Genomic DNA, 23,971 nt, shown 5'->3' on the forward strand with positions numbered 1-23,971 from the left:
GATTTTAGTCAATACTTTTTATTTGGTACAGTCGTATACATTGCAATAAAATCTACAGTATTGTCACTATTGTGAATCAGGTTTATTTTAAATGTAAAGCACATTTACAACAGCTACCAGGCTGACCAATTGCTTTCCAGAAGATCATGAATCATACATGCGTATGCATAAAATGACATCGATCAGCAATATAAACCACATATAAGAACAACAAAAAATAGACCAAGTGTCAGACATGCATAGACCTAAAATTGCACAGACTAAGAATAAAATATCATATAAGAACAGCAGGAGTGAATATGTGTGGCTAAAGAAATAAATAAATCACATGGACTTACAGTCTGATTTATGACTGAAAAGAACAGTAACATTTAGTTGCTTATTTACATTTCATTGCTTAAATGTTTTTTACATTCAGATATGTGGATTTGGAACTATATGGTTTCAAACAGGAAACAAGAAAAAGATATTAGATAAAGACCGTTATACTGTATAGCCCACCAAACAGGAAGTGCTGTTGCAAAAAAAAAAAACAGGTCATGGTGTAACATGCACAAGGTTTCTTGCATGCGTGTCATGTTTAGGAAATCTCTTGTGTCAGTGGGGATTTTACAATGAAGTAAAAAAAAAGTCCAACATGGGATGGAAACATTAGGACATATCTTTACTGTAGTTTGGACGTGTCCGTCATGGATTTAGTCTCGAAGTGAGGCCGTTGCTTTCTATTCTTCCTCGCTATTAAACACATCCAGATGAAGACATAAAAGCCTGTGAACAGACAGTCATGAATTCATATTTTTTGTTTATATTTAGTTTTGGGTTTAAAGAGAAGCAGGGAGGCTGTTTATTTATTTCACATCCTCAAAAGTTGTGGCCAGCTCATAATTCTCTGCACTTTGTCACTGATACCCAATGACCTGGAGACATGAAATGTTAAAGTCTGTAATGTCAAGAAATGTATTGTTGAAACACATTGCAAAGACTGTGAAGTATGTAGTAGTGAATTGTGGAGTTACAGCGTTTTACAGTTTTCATCACGGTGGCCAACAGGGGTCACTGCACTGCAACGGAAGAAAATGTACGCAAATAGAAAAACAACACCAACAAATTAAGAAAACATCTTTATCAGTTTGACAACACATGCGTTGCATATACTCGCAGCACAAACAAAATACAGAAATGCGCTGCAAATTCTCACAACACGAACGGATACCGAAACGAGCTGCAAGCAGAAGAAACAACAATGAAGTGTTTCTGCGGGATTGCAAAAAGTGGTGCACCGGAAAAGTTTCGCCATTTCTCAATCTGAAGGCTGCAAATGTCATCAAGCCTGATTTATTTAAAGGTCCCATATTGTCAAAATTGAAATTTTGTGGCTTTTTTCATGATAAAAATGTAAGTACCATATAAGTTTCAAAACAGTCATTTAAGAGTCAAATGCATACAGACTGCTTGAAGAAGCTGTGAGTTAAAACGGTTTGTTTGTTCTTCCATAAAGTTGCTTCATCACCGAGACACAGTCACCGCCTTTAGTCTCCACCCCGAGCACTGTCCAACATCCACCGCCCGTTTGCCGCACGTTTCTGTATTCGTTCGTGTTGTGAGAATTTGCAGCGCGTTTCTGTATTCGTTCGTGTTATGAGAATTTGCAGCGCGTTTCTGTATTCGTTCGTGTTGTGAGAATTTGCAGCGCGTTTCTGTATTCGTTCGTGTTGTGAGAATTTGCAGCGCGTTTCTGTATTCGTTCGTGTTGTGAGAATTTGCAGCGCGTTTCTGTATACGTTCGTGTTGTGAGAATTTGCAGCGCGTTTCTGTATTCGTTCGTGTTGTGAGAATTTGCAGCGCGTTTCTGTATTCGTTCGTGTTGTGAGAATTTGCAGCGCGTTTCTGTATACGTTCGTGTTGTGAGAACTTGCAACGCGTTTCTGTATTCGTTCGTGTTGTGAGAATTTGCAGCGTGTTTCTGTATTCGTTCGTGTTGTGAGAATTTGCAGCGCGTTTCTGTATTCGTCCTTGTTGTGAAAATTTGCAGCGCGTTTCTGTAAACGTTCGTGTTGTGAGAATTTGCAGCGCGTTTCTGTATTCGTCCTTGTTGTGAGAATTTGCTGCGTGTTTCTGTATTCGTTCGTGTTGTGAGAATTTGCAGCGCGTTTCTGTATTCGTTCGTGTTATGAGAATTTGCAGCGCGTTTCTGTATTCGTTCGTGTTGTGAGAATTTGCAGCGCGTTTCTGTATTCGTTCGTGTTGTGAGAATTTGCAGCGCGTTTCTGTATTCGTCCTTGTTGTGAGAATTTGCAGCGCGTTTCTGTATTCGTCCTTGTTGTGAGAATTTGCTGCGTGTTTCTGTATTCGTTCGTGTTGTGAGAATTTGCAGCGCGTTTCTGTATTCGTTCGTGTTATGAGAATTTGCAGCGCGTTTCTGTATTCGTTCGTGTTGTGAGAATTTGCAGCGCGTTTCTGTATTCGTTCGTGTTGTGAGAATTTGCAGCGCGTTTCTGTATTCGTTCGTGTTGTGAGAATTTGCAGCGCGTTTCTGTATACGTTCGTGTTGTGAGAATTTGCAGCGCGTTTCTGTATTCGTTCGTGTTGTGAGAATTTGCAGCGCGTTTCTGTATTCGTTCGTGTTGTGAGAATTTGCAGCGCGTTTCTGTATACGTTCGTGTTGTGAGAACTTGCAATGCGTTTCTGTATTCGTTCGTGTTGTGAGAATTTGCAGCGTGTTTCTGTATTCGTTCGTGTTGTGAGAATTTGCAGCGCGTTTCTGTATTCGTCCTTGTTGTGAAAATTTGCAGCGCGTTTCTGTATTCGTTCGTGTTGTGAGAATTTGCAGCGTGTTTCTGTATTCATTCGTGTTGTGAGAATGTGCAGCATGTTTCTGTATTCGTTCGTGTTTTGAGAATTTGCAGCGCGTTTCTGTAGTCGTCTGTGTTGTGAAAATTTGCAGCGCGTTTCTGTATTCGTTCGTGTTATGAGAATTTGCGGCGCTTTTTTGTATTCGTTCATGTTGTGAGAATTTGCAGCACGTTTCTGTATTCGTCCGTGTTGTGAAAATTTGCAGCGCGTTTCTGTATTCATTCGTGTTGTGAGAATTTGCAGCGCGTTTCTGTATTCGTTCGTGTTGTGAGAATTTGCAGCGCGTTTCTGTATACGTTCGTGTTGTGAGAACTTGCAACGCGTTTCTGTATTCGTTCGTGTTGTGAGAATTTGCAGCGTGTTTCTGTATTCGTTCGTGTTGTGAGAATTTGCAGCGCGTTTCTGTATTCGTCCTTGTTGTGAGAATTTGCAGCGTGTTTCTGTATTCGTTCGTGTTGTGAGAATTTGCAGCGTGTTTCTGTATTCATTCGTGTTGTGAGAATGTGCAGCATGTTTCTGTATTCGTTCGTGTTTTGAGAATTTGCAGCGCGTTTCTGTAGTCGTCTGTGTTGTGAAAATTTGCAGCGCGTTTCTGTATTCGTTCGTGTTATGAGAATTTGCGGCGCTTTTTTGTATTCGTTCATGTTGTGAGAATTTGCAGCACGTTTCTGTATTCGTCCGTGTTGTGAAAATTTGCAGCGCGTTTCTGTATTCATTCGTGTTGTGAGAATTTGTAGCACGTTTCTTTATTCGTTCGTGTTGTGAAAATTTGCAGCGCATTTCTGTATTCGTTCGTGTTGTGAGAATTTGCCGCACGTTTCTGTATTCGTTCGTGTTGTGAGAATTTGCAGCGCATTTCTGTATTCATTCTTGTCGTGAGAATTTGCAGCGCGTTTCTGTATTCGTCCTTGTTGTGAGAATTTGCAGCGCGTTTCTGTATTCGTTCGTGTTGTGAGAATTTGCAGCGCGTTTCTGTATTCGTTCGTGTTGTGAGAATTTGCAGCGCGTTTCTGTATTCGTTCGTGTTGTGAGAATTTGCAGCGCGTTTCTGTATTTGTTCGTGTTGTGAGTATTTGCAGCACGTTTCTGTATTCGTCTGTATTGTGAGAATTTGTAGCACGTTTTTTTATTTGTTTGTGCTGCGAGTATATGCAGCGCATGTGTTGTCAAACTGCTGAAGATGCTTTCTTAATTTGCTGGCGTTTTTTTCTATTTGCATGCGTTTTCTTTCATTGCAGTGCAGTGACCACTGTTGGCCACCGTAGTTTTTCCACTGTTCTGTGTTCAGGATTATTTGGGTGGAGTTAAAATGGTGGCTCGATGACACACTGGAGCCACCAAGCATGGCCCCGCCCCTAACACAATCGTGAGCATCCAATCAGGTTGTAGTGGTATTTGAAAGTTAAGAGAAATGGGAGCTTTCCTCCCTGACACGCCCATATCATTTGAGAGAAACTACGAAAAAGTTTAATATTGGACTTTACATGGACTTTAAATGTATTAATGAGTTATCTGATGTATCTGAATTTGGGTAAATTTGATGAGAGGTTTTTAAATATTAACTAATCGAATGCAGACTTTGTAGACTTTTATATAATTTCTGGATCTTTTTCAGAAGAAATATGAGACACAGGAGACTTCAGCAAAAGTTTCCATGTCCTCCCCATTTAATTTAATTCCTGGCTAGACAAAATAATTGAGATATTAAAGAGATCTCATCAGTCTTATAATATACATCTAGCACTTCCCACATTTCCGTCTTTCATGATCAAGATATATTTTTCTTTCAAAAGCATACTATAATGCTTTATATCCACTGTAGGTGAGCCTACCTTGTGTTGAGTTGAAGATACAGAAGAGGTAGAGAATAGGGTAGTTTGTATATCCAATGGTGAAGAAGGCCAAACCCCACGTGGTACCCAGCAGACACATGAGACCCAGCACTGTGAGGACATCCTTGCAGGGTGCAACCTTATGTCTTTTGTCCACTTTTCGCATCATACAAATCTTTCTAGTCACCGTGATCAAGATTCCTGTGCTGAACAGGAATACGAGGATTAAGTAGGAAATGTTGATGGCATAAGGGGTAGGAAATGTTATCCAGCAACTGCAATTCAAAAAGAAACGTTTACAAATGTTAGTTAACAAAAGCACTTTGTTTTGTTTCCTTCCACAATAAAAAATGAACTTGAATGTGTTTGTATGCAAAATTACCATTACAAAGACTTACAATTTTTGTGTTTCGTTTGATAATGACGTCCTGGAGGGGCCATAAAAATTTTCAGTTTTATTAACTGATAGCAAACTAACTGATAGCAAACTTCCAACAAAAAGTGCGGGAACTCCTGGCAAGAGGAGAAAGATCACAGAATGAGAAACATTTTGATCCATTTCGTTTTCCGTTTAAATTCTTTTTATTGATCTAGTGTGATCACATAGTCTACAATATATATACGGTATATATACAATAATTTATAGGTGTGCTTCTCTTATAAAATAATTAGAATCAAAAGTGCAGTAGGTAAAGATTAAACGCTGGTATACTTTCTCATGCTCAATAGTAACTTTCTTATGTTATAAATGGTTTACGTTTGCAGCTTTACGTAAAATCAGGTGTTAAGTGTCAGAGACAAATTCACTAGCCGTGTCAGACGCTGCATCCCAAAACCCACACTTGTGGTCTTGGCCACTCCAGAGAACGTGCACAGTTCATGTGGACTTTTGGTCTTGTGGCAAATTGCGTGTGCTCGCTTACTCTACGAGTCCGTAGGGTGTCACATCTGCCCTTTTTATGCCCCGAAGTGTGCTCATTAACGCCCCCTTGATGCGGTCTTTGGCGAAACCTGCACTGCTGCAGGCTCCACACCCGGAAGTCCTTGTAAAAGAGCAATCAGACGACAAAAGGAAAGAGTTCACACCACTTCTCTTCCTATTTCTGGCGTGACCCTCAAGTCTGTCCAAAATACAACTCTGGTGCACAGTCATGGACTCGCTTCAAGGGTCCCTAACGTCTGCACTACATGATGTCACCAAAGTGGTCTCTGAGGAAGTTCGTAGTGTGCCATTTGGGACAGGGCCAGAGACTGCGTCCAAATACCCACACTTGTGGTCTTGGCCACTCGAGAGCATGTGTACGCGACAGAAAGTAAGTGCGCAAGACTTGTCTTAAAACTGGCAACGTGCAGTGTCCTTAACCCACACTAAACTCACAGTATCTCAAATACCGCTTCAGAGCAATATCAAACATGGTAAGTAAAGATTTGCTCACAATGCAATGCTAACAGGAGTTAACTTACAGGCTGTGAGTCCAAAGCGGGAGGAATTATGATAATGTCAGTCTTTACTACGTCACCAATCCCAGGAAGTAACTGTTGCCTACAATTCGTGTGTTTGTTGTAGTCCAAGAAAAACGATAATTTGCGTCATAGTACTTTGGGGTTTGTATATTTGCATATAGTTAACATGTACTAATACACACTTACACGCCAAAGGAAATGTAAAATCATGAATCGGATGATAGGTGCTCTTTTAGTTCTGAAAATTATAATTTGTGTGTTTATGTTTATTCATGAAAAATGTTAAAAATATATATTTTAAGTAGCCTAAATTAAAATATGTTTCGGTGCAAATTGCTGTTAAATTGGATTGACATTTTTACACTTGCTTAGTGTGTCCCATCATGTGAATAATTCTGCATTCAGATTTGGGATATTCATGCCAACTAGAACACTTACGCCAAATACAGGAATACGTCATGTAAGTGGTCAAGTGCAAAAACCGCAAGTATGGGTATTTCGACGCAGCCCAAATACCCACACTTATGGTCTTGGCCACTCGAGAGCGCGTGTACACAACAGGAAGTAAGTGCGCATGACTGTCCCATGTCCTACAACTGGTGCAGTTGCCTTAACCCACACTAAACACACATTATCTCATATCCCGCTTCGGAGTGGTATTTAAGACTAAGCGTATCCCATCATGCATCATCAGGATGGGTACATGGTGGTCATAAAGGGATGAACATGGTCAGAAACAATGCTCAGGTAGGCCGTGGCATTTAAACGATGCCCAATTGGCACTAAGGGGCCTAAAGTGTGCCAAGAAAACATCCCCCAAACCATTTCACCACCAACACCAGCCGGCACAGTGGTAACAAGGCATGATGAATCCATTTTCTCATTCTGTTTACGCCAAAATTCTGAATCTACCATCTTAGTGTCGCAACAGAAACTCATCAGACCAGGCAACATTTTTTCCAGTCTTCAACTGTCCAATTTTGGTGAGCTTGTGCAAATTGTTGCCTCTTTTTCCTATTTGTAGTGGAGATGTGTGGTACCCGATGGGGTCTTCTGCTGTTGTAGCCCATCCGCCTCAAGGTTGTGCGTGTTGTGGCTTCATAAATGCTTTGCTGCATACCTCGGTTGTAACGAGTGGTTATTTCAGTCAAAGTTGCTCTTCAGCTTGAATCAGTCGGCCCATTCTCCTCTGACCTCTAGCATCAACAAGGCATTTTTGCCCACAGGACTGCCGCATACTGGATGTTTTTCTCTTTTCACACCATTTTGTAAACCCTAGAAATGGTTGTGCGTGAAAATTCCAGTAACTGAGCAGATTGTGAAATACTCACATGGGCCCGTCTGGCACCAACAACCATGCCACGCTCAAAATTGCTTAAATCACATTTCTTTCCCATTCTGACATTCAGTTTGGAGTTCAGGAGATTGTCTTGACCAGGACCACACCCCTTAATGTATTGAAGCAACTGCCATGTGATTGGTTGATTAGATAATTGCATTAATGAGAAATTGGACAGGTGTTCCTAATAATCCTTGGTGAGTGTATATACATTAGAGACCAATTAGATTACATGGATAACCATGCTCCATCCAAGCTTGGTTAAATAAACATCATTAAAACATTTTTTATGTTTTTCTCACCCCATCCAAACAGAGAGAGCTTGACCATGTAGTGCTTGATGTGAATGTTGAAGACTCTGATCATAAGAAGATAGAGGTGCAGAGCTTCAATGGTCATCCAGCTGAAACAACACAACAGACTGTAGTGTATCGTCACAGCAATAAACACACAAACTTCCTTTATAGTCAGTGTGGCGGCCCATTCACTGAGCATGAAGCTGATGTTGAGGAGAAACAGAGCAGCACTCAGAGACACATGGATGCTGGTGGACACTTCTTTCCTGGCATTACTGAAAAACACACAACATCTTTATTGATAAAAGGCATATAGCTCATGAATTTCATATAAAGAAGTTTAACATGATCAGTGTCACAAACACAAATTTTCTATTAGTGCCCTAAAAAGTGCAAAATTTTAAATAACTAGGCATTCCACTTTATATATTAATATACAGTGCTTAACAAATTTATAAGAGCATTTGTCTATTTGTCTCAAAAATCATCCAGCATCATAAAGGGACGGTTTACTGGACAGGGATTAAACTAGTTCTAGACTAAAATAAATGTAAGAACTGTCCAAACTAAAAACAACTTGCACTAACATGTCTTAAAGGGGACATATCATAAAAATCTAACTTTTGACATGTTTAAGTGTCATAATTGGGTCCCCAGTGCTTCTATCAACCTAGAAAATGTGATAAAGATCAAGCCAGTAACTTAGTTTTGGTAAACCATTCTCTGCAAGCATGTGGAAAATAGGTCCCTTGTGACCGCCCCATAATCTGCACTCTCCAACCACAGCACTGCCACTGTAACGAAGGACCAGTAGGCTGAGGATCCATTTGCAAACTTTATTTCACTCGTTGTCGTACAGGCAGGGTCAAACACCAGCAAACACATATATAGGGGTAAGGCAATCTCATCGTCGATAAACAGGCAGATATCGGGGCAGGAAGCAAACAATCAGAATAATCCGTAAACACTCCAAAACAGGCATAATCAGACAGAAAATAACGCTCAGAAATGATGCCGGGGCAAATCAAGATTTCGCAAAGAGAGTCCGTACTTAGGCTATGTTTACACGTACATGGTTATTTTTAAAAACTGAGAGATTTACCTTCGTTTGTGCCCCTCGTTTACACGCAAACGGAGAACTCGCCTCTGAAACCGATTGTTTCTAAAAACTCCGGCCAGAGTGGAGATCTTGAAAATCTTCGGTTGCACGGTTGCATGTAAACTGAGACAAACGGATGTTTAAGCAGGATCGTCACAGAGTATGCGCCAGAGCTCTCACCTACGTCAAAAGTGCGACCCATGTTTACATGTGACTGCTACTCTGAATGCTTCCAAGATCACATTTATGTTTGTGCAAACTCGTTTCGTGTGTTTGTATTTGCAAATACAGCTGCTCCATTATTTTGAAGAGCAGAGACGAGTGCTCGGAGGTTAGCAATTTTACGTGTGTTTGACTTCATGCGGCGCTGCAAGAACCGACAGACGGATGATGTCAAAGTACTGCGAGAGCGATTCGAAATTAGACCTCTACGTGTGATTCCTTAACTTCGCTCTCGCGGTACGTTGACGTCATCAATCACCTACTGCAACAACTCCTCCCTCCAACATGAAGAACCAGTTCACGTCACCACCAGCGCTGCCGGTGATTAGCTTACGTGGGCTTGAGCGTCTCTTGACGGCAAATATGCACAATATTATTTTTGAAACCGGAGAGGTTGAAATGTCCGTTTATGAAAATAGCCGTCCACGTGTAAACATAGCCTTAGAGTCTTAAATAGGCAGAGTGATGAGAATCAGGTGCAAGTGAAATCAGTTCAGGTATGTGGGCTTATGGGAAATGAAGTCCGAATGACACTAATACACAGGGGATGGCTCCCTCTGGTGGCGATCGAGGAGCGAAGCAGGAGCTTCACTCGTAACAGCCACAGCTCCTTTGCATTTTAAAGAACACACCCAAAACGGCACATTTTGGCTCACCCTACAAAGTGGCAATTTTAACATGCTATTATAAATGTTCTAGCTAAAACTTCACATACATACTCTGGGGACACTAAAGATTTATTTTACAGCTTAAAAAAGTCTTGTGAAATGTCCCCTTTAAGATACATCAGTGCCCTTTGTTTTGCCTAAAAATGCACGCAAGTTATGTTTTTACACTCTAAAAAATTTGCTGTAATTTTGCAGCTGGTTGCCAGTAACTTACTGTAGAAGATAAAGTCAAAAAAAATTTCATGTTCATTTAACTTTGAACAAAATGTTGCCAGTAAATAACAAAATTGTAAAATCTACAGTAAGTTACTGGCAGCTAGTTGCCAGTAATACCCATTAATACTGTAATTTCTACAGACATTTTTTACAGTGTAGTAAGGCATGTTTGTTAAACTACCTATATTTTTACAGGAGTGATGAATGGCAAATTGAACTTTTTATTCCCAAATTTGAGGCGGCACATTCAACTCCCAGATTTTAGAAATGAATCAAGCATAACATTCAAACATTAAAACTTGTTTTTCATCAAAATAAAATGTTATAAAGTGCTTTACAATTTTTCAGTTTTTCTTGTAAAACAGAAAATTCATGGATAAGAACAATAATTATATTTTAGCATTATACTCTCAGAACAACCTGATCTCACAAAATTTCCGTGGGATAGTCCCGGAATTTTTTGCTTATTTTTCAGTGGAATTCTCACAGATTGGTTACTCAACTGTTTTGTCCTATTTTCTTGCCATTGTCGCTTCGGTTTAGGGTTAGATTTACATAAAATTACATCCTTACCCAAACCCAACTCTAACCCCAACGCCAGGTGACAATTGTTTAAAGATTAGAAAATATAAAAAGAATAAAGCAGAAAAAATTGTATAAACCAATAGTTAAAGTGACATACTAACGCAAACACTAACCCTAAACCGAAGCGACAATGGTTTGAAAATAGGAAAAAGCAGTTGAGTAACCAATCCGTGAGAGTGTCACGGAAAAATTAGCAAAAAACTGTGACTATCCCACAGAACTTTGTGAGATCGTGCTCAGAAAAAAGTACAAGACGGTAGAAAAGTTGTCACTGGGATGAAACAAAAACTGTGAGAAAAAACAACAAAATACTGTGACGATAGAGCTCATACATACTAATGGATTAACCATTACCGGAACAAATGATTTTGGTAATCACCAATAGGCTACTGTTAGTTTTGGACAGCAATGACACAATCCTTACACGGGCGTAGTGCTCTAATAAATTTATCAAGTAATGTATATGAACCTAAATACATACAGTGTTGGGGTAACGCATTACAAGTAACGTGCATTACGTAATAATATTACTTTTCTGAAGTAACAAGCAAATTAATGCATTCTTTTTTAAATGTTTTCAAAAAAGAGTAACTCAAATATTTATTAGTAACGCAAATGACTTTTTAAGTTTAATTAATTTGATTAAACAAAATTATGTACTGAGTTAAAGGACAAGTTCGGTATTTTACACTTAAAGCCCTGTTTTCAGATTGTTTATGGTGAAATAAAACGGTTTTGACTGAAATTTCGACATATGCCGCTGCCCCGAGAATTTTCGGGTGTTTGTGTTTCACCTCCCACCTCTATAATGGCTGTATAGGTGCACTGGAACAATCCTTCCTAAAATGCATTAAACTTTCGTTTCCGCCTTTGCCAATTGCAAGAATAGAAACAAAGTTCCCGGCCTGGAGTAATACCGTACCTCACAGCACATCTAATACAAGTCAATGGAGTTCGACAAAAACTATGATAAAACCTGTTGGAATGCGTATTTTGCAGCGATTTTTGTGTGAACATACCAGTGAACATCCCTGACCACTCGGTGAGTTTCACGTCTTTGTAAACGAAAGTTTAATGCATTTTAGAAAGGATTGTTCCAGTGCACCTATAAACCCATTGTAGAGTTGGGAGGTGAAACACAAACAGCCGAAAATTCTCGGGGCAGCCGCTTATGTCGAAATTTCAGTCAAAACCGTTCTATTTCACCATAAACAATCTGAAAACAGGGCTTTAAGTCTAAAATACCAAACTTGTCCTTTAAACTAAATGTAGTCACATTATGCATAGCATAGACGCCTGTGTGGGAACCGTTTGAGTCCGAAACTGAGATGGCAGGCCAGAGCTCGACATTTTTGTCATGAAATATGCCATTTCTGAATGCAGAACTTTTCAGTCATAAAAATACCTGCAAGGTCTAAAAGAGATCAAGCCTCAGCCAAGAAAAAGTAACGCAAAAGAAACTAAAAAGTAACGTAAGCATTACTTTTCATGAAAAGTAACTAAGTAACGCAATTAGTTACTTTTTGGGGAGTAACTTAATATTGTAATGCATTACTTTTAAAAGTAACTTTCCCCAACACTGAACACACACACATACACACACACACACACACACACACACACACACACACACACACACACACACACACACACACACACACACACACACACACACACACACACACACACACAAAATATATATAAAAGCAGAAGGTACATTACCTATCAACAATATAGGACAACATGGAGACGGCACAGAACAATGCAGACAGACTGCAGCCTATGTAGCTGATGATTGACAATATTTCCCAGTGATATTTGTCAATTTTTGCATAAGTCTATTCAGGATGGACAGATAGAAACAAGCATGAGGGAGTGAAATTCAAACAACGCCAACACACAAAGTAAATCATTAATTTCTGACTGCTTCCTTTACTGAGGATTGATAGCTGGATACTCACCATAAGCACAGCAAATGGTGTCATATGATCACACAAACACTCCACAAAACTGTCATTGCTGTAACTGGTCAAACAACCATCGCTTTTCCACGTGTAGTCAACTATTAGGTGACATTAAACGTGAAACCTTGGGTATCTCTATGTTTGATACTTGAAGTATAAAACCATATCATGTTATGCTAATCTTCTAATTCAACAACAAAATAAATCTTACCTTTATCATCATAGAACTGACATGAAATGGTGAAGTTCCGCTTAAACAGAAAAACAAAATAATAATAATAATACATAAACAATAATCCAACCTGTTTTGGGAATTATGAGGAAATGAAGTCTACACACTTACATTGTACGTAGTGTTTGTCTTTACTGAGAACTGTATTTTAAGTGAATTTTTCAAATTCTTAATATCATATCCAGGAACTTCAATCCGTATGATCTTGGATATAATATCGAATTCACTAATCTAAAAAGAACATTAGCAGATTTACAAATTATGCTCATTGTAATTTTCAATTGAAAATCTTTATAATAATATCCACATCAACAGTTTCTATTAGCTAAATCACTCCAAGACAATGATTTAACCTTACCCTAAAGTGTTCATCTGATATGTATTTCACTATACCGACTTTCGGCTGGGCCTCTGTGACCTTATGGAAAGCCTCCACTGGGATCCCTATTTGTTGCATTGGTAAATCAGGATCATCACTATAAATCTTAAAAGCAAAAAAAGAGTTAGGACTTTGACTATGGAAACATACTCATTCTCTATTGTGTTTAAACAGAGTCACTGTCTCCATAATCTCCTACTTCCCTCTACGCCATTTCAGACGCATGGAATTAAAGCCGCAGATTTTCAATATGTCATCATCAGTCCTGCGAGAGCTATATCATCCAGGAGACCTACTCTTTTATGAATATTGTATATCATACTGTTTTCATAATTTACATCTACATTTACGCATTTAATCCAAAACGATTTACGGCTCATTACAAGGATACATTTTATCAGTAAACTCTTAAAAATAAATGTGCTTTGCGATGCCATTGGAGAACATTTTGACTGAATGGTTCCATAAAGGTTCTTTAGATTATAAAAAGGTAAGAAAGGAATGGTTCTTCTAAGAACCTTTGAGGAACCAAAAAGGTTCTTCAGTGGCATAAAGAACCCTTTAAAGGTGCAGTGTGTAAATTTTAGCGGCATCTAGTGGTAAGGTTTCAAATTGCACCCAATGGCTCAGTCCACAGCTCTCCCTCTTTTGAAACGCATAGCGAAGCTACGCTAGCTGACATAGGACAAACACATCATCGTCAGAGACAACTTGGTAAACAAAGTTTGTCCGTTAAGGGCTTCTGTAGAAACATGGCGGCACAAAATGGCGACTTCCATGTAAGGGGACTCTCTGTGTATATTCATATATATTTAAAGTAATAAAAACATAATGGTTCATTATGTAAAGTCTTTATATACCACTGATAATATAGTTATGTATATTATATTGCATTTCTGCCAAGGGATTCTTCTAAAAGTTACACACTGCACCTTTAAGCACCTTATTTTAAGAGTGTGTGACTGTGCTTTTGGGGTTTACATTTATAGTAGGTATAGGTATATTTTAGGGATGCACCGAATGCAGATTTTTTTGTTTGTCCACTGTTTAAAATTCGTCCGAATATGAATCCTACTAGCATCCTTATTCCATTAACACAGTAAAACACATTAATGAAGTAAACAACGTCCACAGCAGTGTATTTTTCATTTTATTTGATTTTAACTGTAAAAAAAGGATAGGCAACATTAGGCCAAGTGGGAAAAACTATTTTGACAATTACCATAAGCCTATGCATAATGAAAGCAATGCAGTGCGACAGGCTCGTTTTTTCCAGGTGCGTCCGCAAAATGTGAACCGCCCCAAATGCGGCTTTCACATAGGACGCGTTGCGCTGCGCTGCGCTATGAAACTCATTCATTTCAATGGCTTGCGCCGCGCGAGGGCGGTTTGTTGTTGCGTCGAGCAAAGCGCGGGCGCAGCGAGCGCAGCTTGCGCTCACGCCGCGGTCAAAGTTCAAAATAGTTTAACTTTTGCGCTGCGCTCTGTGACGATTACCCGCGCGGCCAATAGAAACGGGGCGTCCAAACAAAATGGACGAAGAGCTGCTTATACTCTAGTCTGGCCAGCAGAGCACAAGCGGCGAGCGCAGCGCACACCGCTTCCTATGTGAAAGCCGCATAAGGCTCACCGAGAAAAAAAGGTTATCTCCACTTCAGCACCCGATGTGTGTAATCAACGGCCGCTTGACGTCGACCAGCGTAGCGCAAGCCTAGGGTTCGGTGGGAAAAAATCTAACATTAAAAAAAATTCTGTATTAGGTGCATCCCTAGTATATTTGGACACTGGAATAATTTTTTGCAAAAAAAAAATGTTTTCGCTTGGCTACGTGACACAAATATTTATAATAAACGGATGAGTTACAAAAAAATTCACCCCCCCCCCCCTCTACAGACCAAAAACTATTTTTGGACCAGCCTGTAAACATATTTTTTCTGCTCTAAAGTTGGGCATTTTAACATGGGAGTCTATGGGAATTGACTCCATCTTGGAGACTGCCTCTAGTGGCCAGTCGATGAATTGCAGTTTAAATAACTTCCGTATTGGCTTCATCAGAGAGATCTGAAGATTGCCCCTCGGTTCTCCTACAAAATACGTCAACCCTGTGCTACAGGGTTGCGGTTTTTGAAAATTGAGAAGTGGGTGTGGTTTCAGCATTATTTGAGAGCAGAAAATTTATTTTTCAAAGATTTTGATAACTTATTTTATTTGCCATTTATTTTGTCATTCTAATTTGTTTGGGTGGTTAACACATTTTCTTTGGCGTGACAAACTAAGAACACATTTAATATCTGACTTTAAATGGACTTTAGTGACATTTTTGTGATTAAATAGAATTCTGCCACCAACAACAACTTGTTCGAACACAGATCAATTCCTGTGCATTGTCCTACAAAACAATAATTTCACAGATAAGACTCTAGTAATTCTGACACCGTGCATGAGATAGAAATGAGATAAATGAGATTCTTACAAGTGGCACGTCGACTAGCACGGTGTCCGTCGTGCTCATATTCACATTAACCACACTCAGTTCAAAATCCTCATTACTGTAGATGTTGGATTGGTTAGTAAAGTTTATAACATTGTGTATGGCTTTCTGCTCCACCCTGGACAATGGTAAGAAAAACATAAAGCCAAATTTAAAGGATAATACGTTAAACAAGCATCCGTTAAAACTTGACGCTTTTTATTTACCCGGTGTACAGAATAAAGATGTCCCGATTGAAGGTCTCCAGACACATTCCTTTAATTTTTGGAATGTTTGACAGATCTTGCAGCCTCATCCCTGTATCTTTTGTGTTCAAGAGGCTACGTAACTCTTTTATTAAGCATGCTACCACAATACAAGATGAGTTACTGTTTTCTGTGACAGGTGGGGAAATAAACAACCGTGAAGGTAACTGCAAAATTAAATATACAGTATTAAAAAATTAAGGAACTTAAAGGAACACACCACAGTTTTTCAATATTTTACTATGTTCTTACCTTAACTTAGATGAATCAATACATACCTATCTTTTTTCAATGTGTGCACTTAATCTTTGTACAGCGATTCCACCATACAACATAGTTCTAGTTTTTGTCTGCTTAAAAAAATCATCACATTTTATTTTATGTCACCATACTTACTCGTGTACTAATGTTACAGTCTTTAAATATGGAAAACATGGAGGTGTTTGGTGTCTTCTAAATTCATCCCTGTTTGGATCCTAAATGATTGGGGCTAGGCTAAATGCTAACACATTCACGAGACGTTGTACAAAGATTAAGTGTATGCATTAGAAAAAAGATAGGGATGTATTCATTCGATGTTGAGGTAAGAACATAGTAAAATATTGAAAAACATTGGTGTTTTCCTCTAATTGGGCTCATGATCGGTTTGGTAACAAACATTTGTCAAAATATCTTTATTCGTGTTCAGTGGCGGTTCTACACGGAGGCCAAGGGTGGCCCGTGCCTCTGTAGACATGTCACTGGCCACCCCTGTGGCCACCCCGTGCTGACCAAATAAAAAAGTATAAATTTATTTAGATTCACGCGAGCGCCAAAAGCGGAACTAATGCGACGCAACGTTCTTCACGGGCAAATTAAAGCGCCGCACCCAACCACTGCACTGTTGCTGGCTGCGGGTGCTGCTCGGCGAGTGTCTCAATTTGTTCCCAATCTCCCGATGTTGTGAATGTGTATGCAGGTTCGGGCACTGGTAAGGACTCTAGCTCACTTGACATTGGGACACTACTTATTCTCCTGTGACGTGGCAGCGCGTTGTGATCATTCACAGCTGTTACTCATCAACAACCGGAAAAACCAAAATCTCGCTAACTTTTTAAAGTTTACACATTGTAAAAAGCGCTGTAATTATGTTCTTACATATACGTGCATAAAATTGGAGGAATTTTATTAAATGTTACATATAAAAATCTTTACAATTTAAAATAAATATTATTTTAAATATTGAGTAGATTGTGGTCCCTAACTGTCTAGCAATGTGTGTTTATATTTAAACCAAAACAAACGTTTGTCTTTACAAAAGTTTGCATTTCATAAAGTTTATTGAGTAGGCTCGCGTGATTTTCGGTTGGAGGGCTTTAGAAAAGGTCACGTACTTTCCAGTAAGGGAACATAGGGACCATCGATGCTCACTGGTTTTTGCGTTGCATGGAATGGAATTTTTAGGTAACTAAGGTTTGGCATAATGGCAGACTACCTAACCACAGTGCCCTGACTACTGAACAAGGGAGCTGATGAGACCCCAGCTCCTCTTTTGCACCTGCACTCACTCTTGTATTAAATAAATATGTATATGATTGTAAAGTAAAATAAAGTTTAAGGGGTGGTTTCCCGTACAGGGATTAGACTAGTCCTAGACTAAAATAAATGTAAGAGCTGTCCAACCTCAAAAAAACTGGCAATGCCATATCTTAAAATACATCAGTGTCCTTGTTTTGCTTCAGAATGCACACAAGTAATGTTTTTAGTAAGGCATGTTTGTTAACTAGTTATATTTCCTAATTAAACTAAGGCATAGTCCTGGCTTAAACTAATTCCTGTAACCACCCCTATAATCTTTAAATATCATTTCTTGCCATATTTTAATGTGCCCCTCTGGTAAAACACTGGCCCCTCCTTGGCCCCCCTAGTGAAATTTGTCTAGAACCGCCACTGTTCGTGTTTATCAGAACAAAAAAATGTATACAGGTTTGTAACAACATGAAAGTGAGTAAATGATGACAGAATTTTTTTTTTGGGTGAACTCTGCCTTTAAAGGGGCCATGGCATAAAATCTGACTTTTTCCATGTTTAAGTGCTATGATTGGGTCCCCAGTGCTTCTATCAACCTAGAAAATGTGAAAAAGATCAACCCAGTAACTTAGTTTTGGTAAACCAATTTCTACAAGCACATGAAAAAATAGGTTGTTGAAATTTGGCTCTCCTTATGATGTCATAAGGAGCTCCTATTATAATAATACCACCCCTTAATCTGCACTATCCAACCACAATACTCCCATTTAGTGCAGAGAAAAGCACAATTGAGTTTTAATTGCAACAAACCACCATCATTGTGATCAGTGTTTGAATTTCATAAGCTCATTTGCATATTAAAGGACACACCCAAAACGGCAAATTTTTGCACATACCTACAAAGTGGCAATTTTAACATGCTATAATAAATTATTTATATGGTATTTTGAGCTAAAACTTCACATATGTGCTCTGGGGACACCAAAGATTTATTTGACATCTTAAAAAAGTCTTGTGCCATGGCCCCTTTAAGAGTGTTGCCTATACAGTAAGTATTTCTCCCTTTAAGGTATAACTCAATAAATGCAATAAACAAAGACAGGTCATGCTTACCTATGGTGAAGCTGACTTTTGTCTCTTCATTAAGGGTCACACATGCGTTTATGTTTATTGGTTTGGTAAAGCTGTCACTAACATTGAAAAAGGAACATTCGATATAGCAAGAGTAGTTCCTGAAATTACAGAATAATCGTTTAGCGATGTCAGTCACGTTAATGTTGAGTCCAGCTGAATCTGAGAGGTTCAGCCTCATTGTAGTTTTATTCTCCAACGTTAGAGTTCCTTGATAAATAACAGAAAGGGGAAAAAAATTAATGATCTGTTGTGTAATGCTCATCCGATTAAAAGATCAAATTTTTAAAATACAATAATGGAGATGTCATTTTGTATACTCTTAACTATGAAAGATTGCAAATGCCCAGAGTTAATGAATGATTGGATCTTGAAAAAAAAGACAAACCAAAGCTCGGGTCTTAGGAGGTTAATGGGATGTCATCAAGTCCCTGGCATTTAGTACACAAAATGCACAAACAAAAAATAGGTCGTAATAAATTAAAATGTAGTTGTTGAAACATTTAATTATAAGCGAACATCGGGTACAAAAGGAAATAGGTTGTAAAAAATTTAGTTAAAGGCAGTGCTTTAAGTGGCCCAAAAGAGGTGCCGGTACTCTAATTTTTTTGTTTTTTTGCTGACTCGACTCCTATATTTAAGGGGTTTTATATTCAGCAGTCAACAGACGACCATGTAAAAAATAATAAATTCTTTTTTAAATTTGTGTATTTGCTTGAGCTAGAAATAGCTACTGAACATAAATAAAATGTGCAAAAGGATTTTGAAAAAATACCATTAGAAAGAGCTACTGTAGAAAGAGCTTTTGAACATAAATGTGCAAAAGGTAGATATGTGAGTAAAATTTTCAGCATGGTTAAATGCTAAAACTAGTTGTTCAGATAGAAAGAGCTTGAAAAAAACTTTAAAATGACACCAAAACCATGTCTATGGGGTCAAGAATAACAAAATACTGGCCATTTGAAACTCTAAAGTAATTTATTTTGTCCCATTGTTTTACATTTTGCGGATGGTAAAACTACTGTGCACGTCGTTCAAATTCATTGAAATTTTGTTTACTTGTAGTTTAGCAATTAAACTAAATGTATATTATAATTTCAAGAATGTTTTCTGCACATCGCCTGAGGAAATCCGAAATTGCGTCGAGGGGACCCAATCTGACAGCCGCGACAGCGGAGCTTATCCCGTAGCCTGCCTACATGGCTTGCGGCTGAACTGCAGCTATCATTCTGGGATGGGATGTCATTGGTGGGATGTCAGCGAGTCCTCTGATTCTGACGGCGTTCTTTTACTACTCAGAGTCTAAAACAAGGAGGGCATATTACGTGTTCATTGTATTTTCATTTTAACCGAGCAGCTATGGTTGCGCGTTTCACACACAAACACACACCCCTCCAGAGCACGTTGACACTGACTGACGGACGCATGCGCTTTTAACTTGTAAACGCAAGGGTGTATGGGTAATGTAGTCTCTGCTCTCGGTGGGACGAATTAGGAAGCGTACATTAAGGGCGCTCTGAAAACCAGCAGCGCAGCCAAAGGATTAAATTAAACCTCTGATTTTTAAACAGATGTGCAAATGAGCGTTCCGGTACGCTAAAAGCACGTTCTGGGCGCACGGAGAGGTGGTGGTACGCTCAAGAGCTATTTTTAGAAGTGGCGGTACTGAGTACCGGGGCGTTCCGGCCCACTTAAAGCACTGGTTAAAGGGATAGTTCACTTCAAAATGAAAATTCTGTCATCATTTACTCATCCTCATGTTGTTACAAACCTGTATGAATTTATTTTTTCTGATGAACACAAAAGAAGATATTTTGAGAAATGATGGTGAACACCCAGCAGTAAGTGACCATAAACTTCCATAGTAGGAATAAAAAAATATGATGGAATTTAATGGGTACCCTGTAAAAAAAATCTGTAGAAATTACAATGTTATTGCAGCTGAGTTGCCGGTAATTTACCGTAGATTTAAATTTATGTTATTTACTAGGGGTGGCAGGTTCATGAAAAAAATTCAAACCGTTCGGTTTGCTTGTCTCGGTTCGGAGCGCGTGTGTGTCGTACGGTTCAACGGTTCATGGCATGCGCAATGTATGTAGCCTCGTGCCCTGTATGTGACCTCAGATAGCGTGTTCCCCTTTCGCGAATAGCGCGAAAGAAGAGGTGACTGGTGTGGAGAGTGAGTGCTGCCGGTCATGTTACGTGTAGAATGGCAAGAGGGAGAGAAAAAGAAGTCTGCCCGCAGTTGGAGGATGCGCCAGCGTCTATAAGTTTGGTGTGTGGAAACATTTTTTATTTCATGTTACCTATAATGACAGCGGAAATGAAACAATAGATACAGCCACACGCGACAGCCATCTCTCCGACCATTTATCTAATCTGAGGTAATGAACACTGTTTTACGTCTTTTCGTATTCAGCGCTATTTTTAGCCTTTCGTTGATAAAACGAAAGCGGCTGATTTCCGAATAGTTTCATTTTGCTAGCGTGTGAAAGTCGAGCGATCTTATTTCATAAACTGCCCCTTAAAGTAATCAGGACAAAAATGGTCAAAAGTGGACAAAAGAGACGGATTTAAATATTACAGGTGTAAACGTTATGTTTCTCTCTCATCCACATATACTCTCTGCAGTATTTAAGCAGCTTCTCAGTGATAAATCTTAAAGCTACACTGAAGTTGGCATTTTGATAAATGCAAGTTATCTTTGTGTGCTAAAAATGCACACAAAGTTCATGTAGATGGCAATACACATTCTCTTTTTTGCCAAATAAATGAAAAGCATGTTGAAATCATCAATGTCTTCCCTCTCGCTGTGTCAAAATCTCGCCTGGCTTTCCTCAGGGATGTTCCCAATAATGTGCTTAAAGTCAAATTCAGTTTGTGCATGATTACATGATATAACTTTTTTTAATACTGTATCCTAAATTATGGATAATTAATACATTAATAAGATAATAAATTTCTGGAGTGTTAAAAAAATAACAACAAGAACCGTAATGAACCGAGAACCGTGACCATAGAACCGTGATACGAACCGAACCGAGGGTTTTGTGAACCATGCCACCCCTATTATTTACTGGTAAGAGTTTGTTCGAAGTTAAATAAATGTTAAATATTAACAAGTCTTTATCTTTACAGAATAAAACTATACAATAACAGCCTCATGCAAAGCATTCTGGGAACCAGAAATCATCATCAACCTTTTTCTGTTTTTTGCTTCAGATTTTGTTTCCCAGAATGTTTTGCTTGATGCTGTTTTTTTAGTTTTACTCTGTAAAGACAAAGACTTGTAAATGTTTAATGTTCATTTAACTTTGAAGAAAATGTTGCCAGTAAATAACATAAATTTAAATATACGGTAAATTACTGGCAACCCAGCTGCAATTTTTACGGATTTTTTACAGTGCAGTATATCAACTGTGTGCTTACCATCATTTATCAAAATATTTTCTTAGTCATTTATCACAATACTTCCAAAATATTTTTTCCTACTATGGAAATCGATGGTCACTTACTGCTGTGTGTTTACCATCATTTCTCAAAATATTCATACAGGTTTAGAACAACATGAGGATGAGTAAATGATGACAGAATTTTCATTTTAAAGTGAACTATCCCTTTAACAAATGTTGTACCCGGTGCTCGCATATAATTTAATGTTTCAACAAATACATTTTAATTTATTACGACCTATTTCCTTGTTCATGCATTTCATGTAGTCTACTAAATGCCAGGGACTTGATGACTTCCTATCAACATGAGATATCAAATATACCCAACTTGAAAGTTTAGTAATAAACCTTTTAAGTCAAGAAGATCGTAGTTAAACTGGCAATGTAGCAATCTCGTATTATTATAAGTAATGAAGTGATTTTTGAAAGTTACCATTAATATATGTAGTACAAGTTTCTCCAGCATCCATGTTATAGATCACAACCAGGAGCAGGAGTGTCATATATAAAACTCTCTGTAATAACTTATGTAGTTTGAAAGTAAAAAAAAAACATACATAAAAATTACAACAGAATAAAAACAATAAAACAATGCATTTAATTTTCCGGTAACACTTTATAATAAGGTTGTATTTGTTAACAGTTAATGCATTAGCTAAAACGAACTTAAAACGAACAATACTTCTACAACATTTATTAATTTTAGATTCATTTCTGTAATACATTTATAAAATCAAACATTGTAACTGTTAATTATGCACCATGAACTAACATGAATAACTGTTGACATTGACTAACACTAACAAGAATTAATACATGCTGAAAAACTATACCGTTCAATATTTGTTTGTTTAATGCACTAACTAATGTTTACTAATACAACCTTATTGCAAAGTGTTACTAATTTTCCAATAAAATGTTCTTCATTAAATTTTGGCTTACTTAAAAAATACACACAATAAATATGAATATATATTCATATTAAATCCTCTGTGGGTTTTCTCTACTTACCATTCTGTCATGCGTGATCGTTGTTACAGCACTGTAATGCACATACTGAGAAATAAACATATATTTGTCATTCATATTCAAATTTTATTCAGGAAATGTCCTTGCACCAGTGACATAACACAATACATGTCTTTTCATCAAACTGGGTTTATGGCAGTCATTTGCATTGATGTGACAGTTGTATTTGTTCTTTTTTACAGTGCTGTTGCTGTGAGTAGTAAAACCCAGCAGAGGGACGTTTTTGCACACTTATAAAACCTAAATTATATTTCAATTTTATTTAGATTCAAATGTATTTGATATTACCTAAACAAACACACTGCTACCTCAATAGAATCTGGATCTTCTTTTGATAGACCCGCCCCACACAACGCAACCCAGGCAATGATGTCGGGTTAGTAGACACGCCCCTTACTGCTGATTGGCTACAAGTGTATTTTGGTACTCGATCCGACTCCCTTTTCCAAAGCGTTTCTCAAAAATCATGCACCCCGCCTTTAACATCTTGGTCTTTTGTAAATGTGAACTGAATTGATAAATTGCTGTCAAGTGAATCTTAAAATTTCAAATGACAGAAATTGTGAAATTTCTTACAGTGTACAGTGAAACTTTTTTAAATTTTGTAATTTTTATTTGTACTGTACATTTTTTTTTCGAAATCACAATTTGTGTCATTTGTTTAGAGAAAAAAAGGTTAAAATGTGTATTTGTCAGCACCTGCTTCTTTAAGCACCTTTATTTTTAAAAGTAAATTATTTTTAACAGCTCATTAGAGATATAAAACCATTGAAAAAAAAATAACAGAAAGTCCAAAAACATCTTGTGACATAGATAAATTAACCATTGACGTTACAGGAAGTAATGTGATACTGAAGCTTCGTAATTTATAAGAAATACATTTGAATTTATTTGCCTAGCGCAGGTTTTATGGATCACAGCAATTCCCTAAAGATACTTTTAAAAATAACTTTTACTGTGTAATG

General features: G+C 38.1%; 1 protein-coding gene across 1 annotated transcript; it reads right to left on the reverse strand.

Annotated features, from left to right (window-relative positions):
* Positions 1–24: 24 nt before the first annotated feature.
* Positions 25–23,101, reverse strand: LOC129451100 (adhesion G-protein coupled receptor G5-like). The gene is made up of 14 exons (XM_055214161.2): positions 22,989–23,101; positions 22,411–22,501; positions 18,508–18,735; positions 15,847–16,015; positions 15,623–15,758; positions 13,129–13,254; positions 12,882–13,001; positions 12,750–12,789; positions 12,536–12,636; positions 12,297–12,412; positions 7,791–8,059; positions 5,084–5,198; positions 4,686–4,960; positions 25–768 (listed from the first exon to the last, which is right to left on the reverse strand). The coding sequence occupies exons 1-14, from the start codon at positions 23,061–23,063 to the stop codon at positions 665–667; spliced, it is 1,965 nt and encodes a 654-aa protein (XP_055070136.2). The 5' UTR covers positions 23,064–23,101; the 3' UTR covers positions 25–664.
* Positions 23,102–23,971: the final 870 nt, after the last annotated feature.

This window comes from Misgurnus anguillicaudatus, chromosome 21, assembly GCF_027580225.2.
Source record: "Misgurnus anguillicaudatus chromosome 21, ASM2758022v2, whole genome shotgun sequence".
Classification (NCBI taxonomy): domain Eukaryota; kingdom Metazoa; phylum Chordata; class Actinopteri; order Cypriniformes; family Cobitidae; genus Misgurnus; species Misgurnus anguillicaudatus.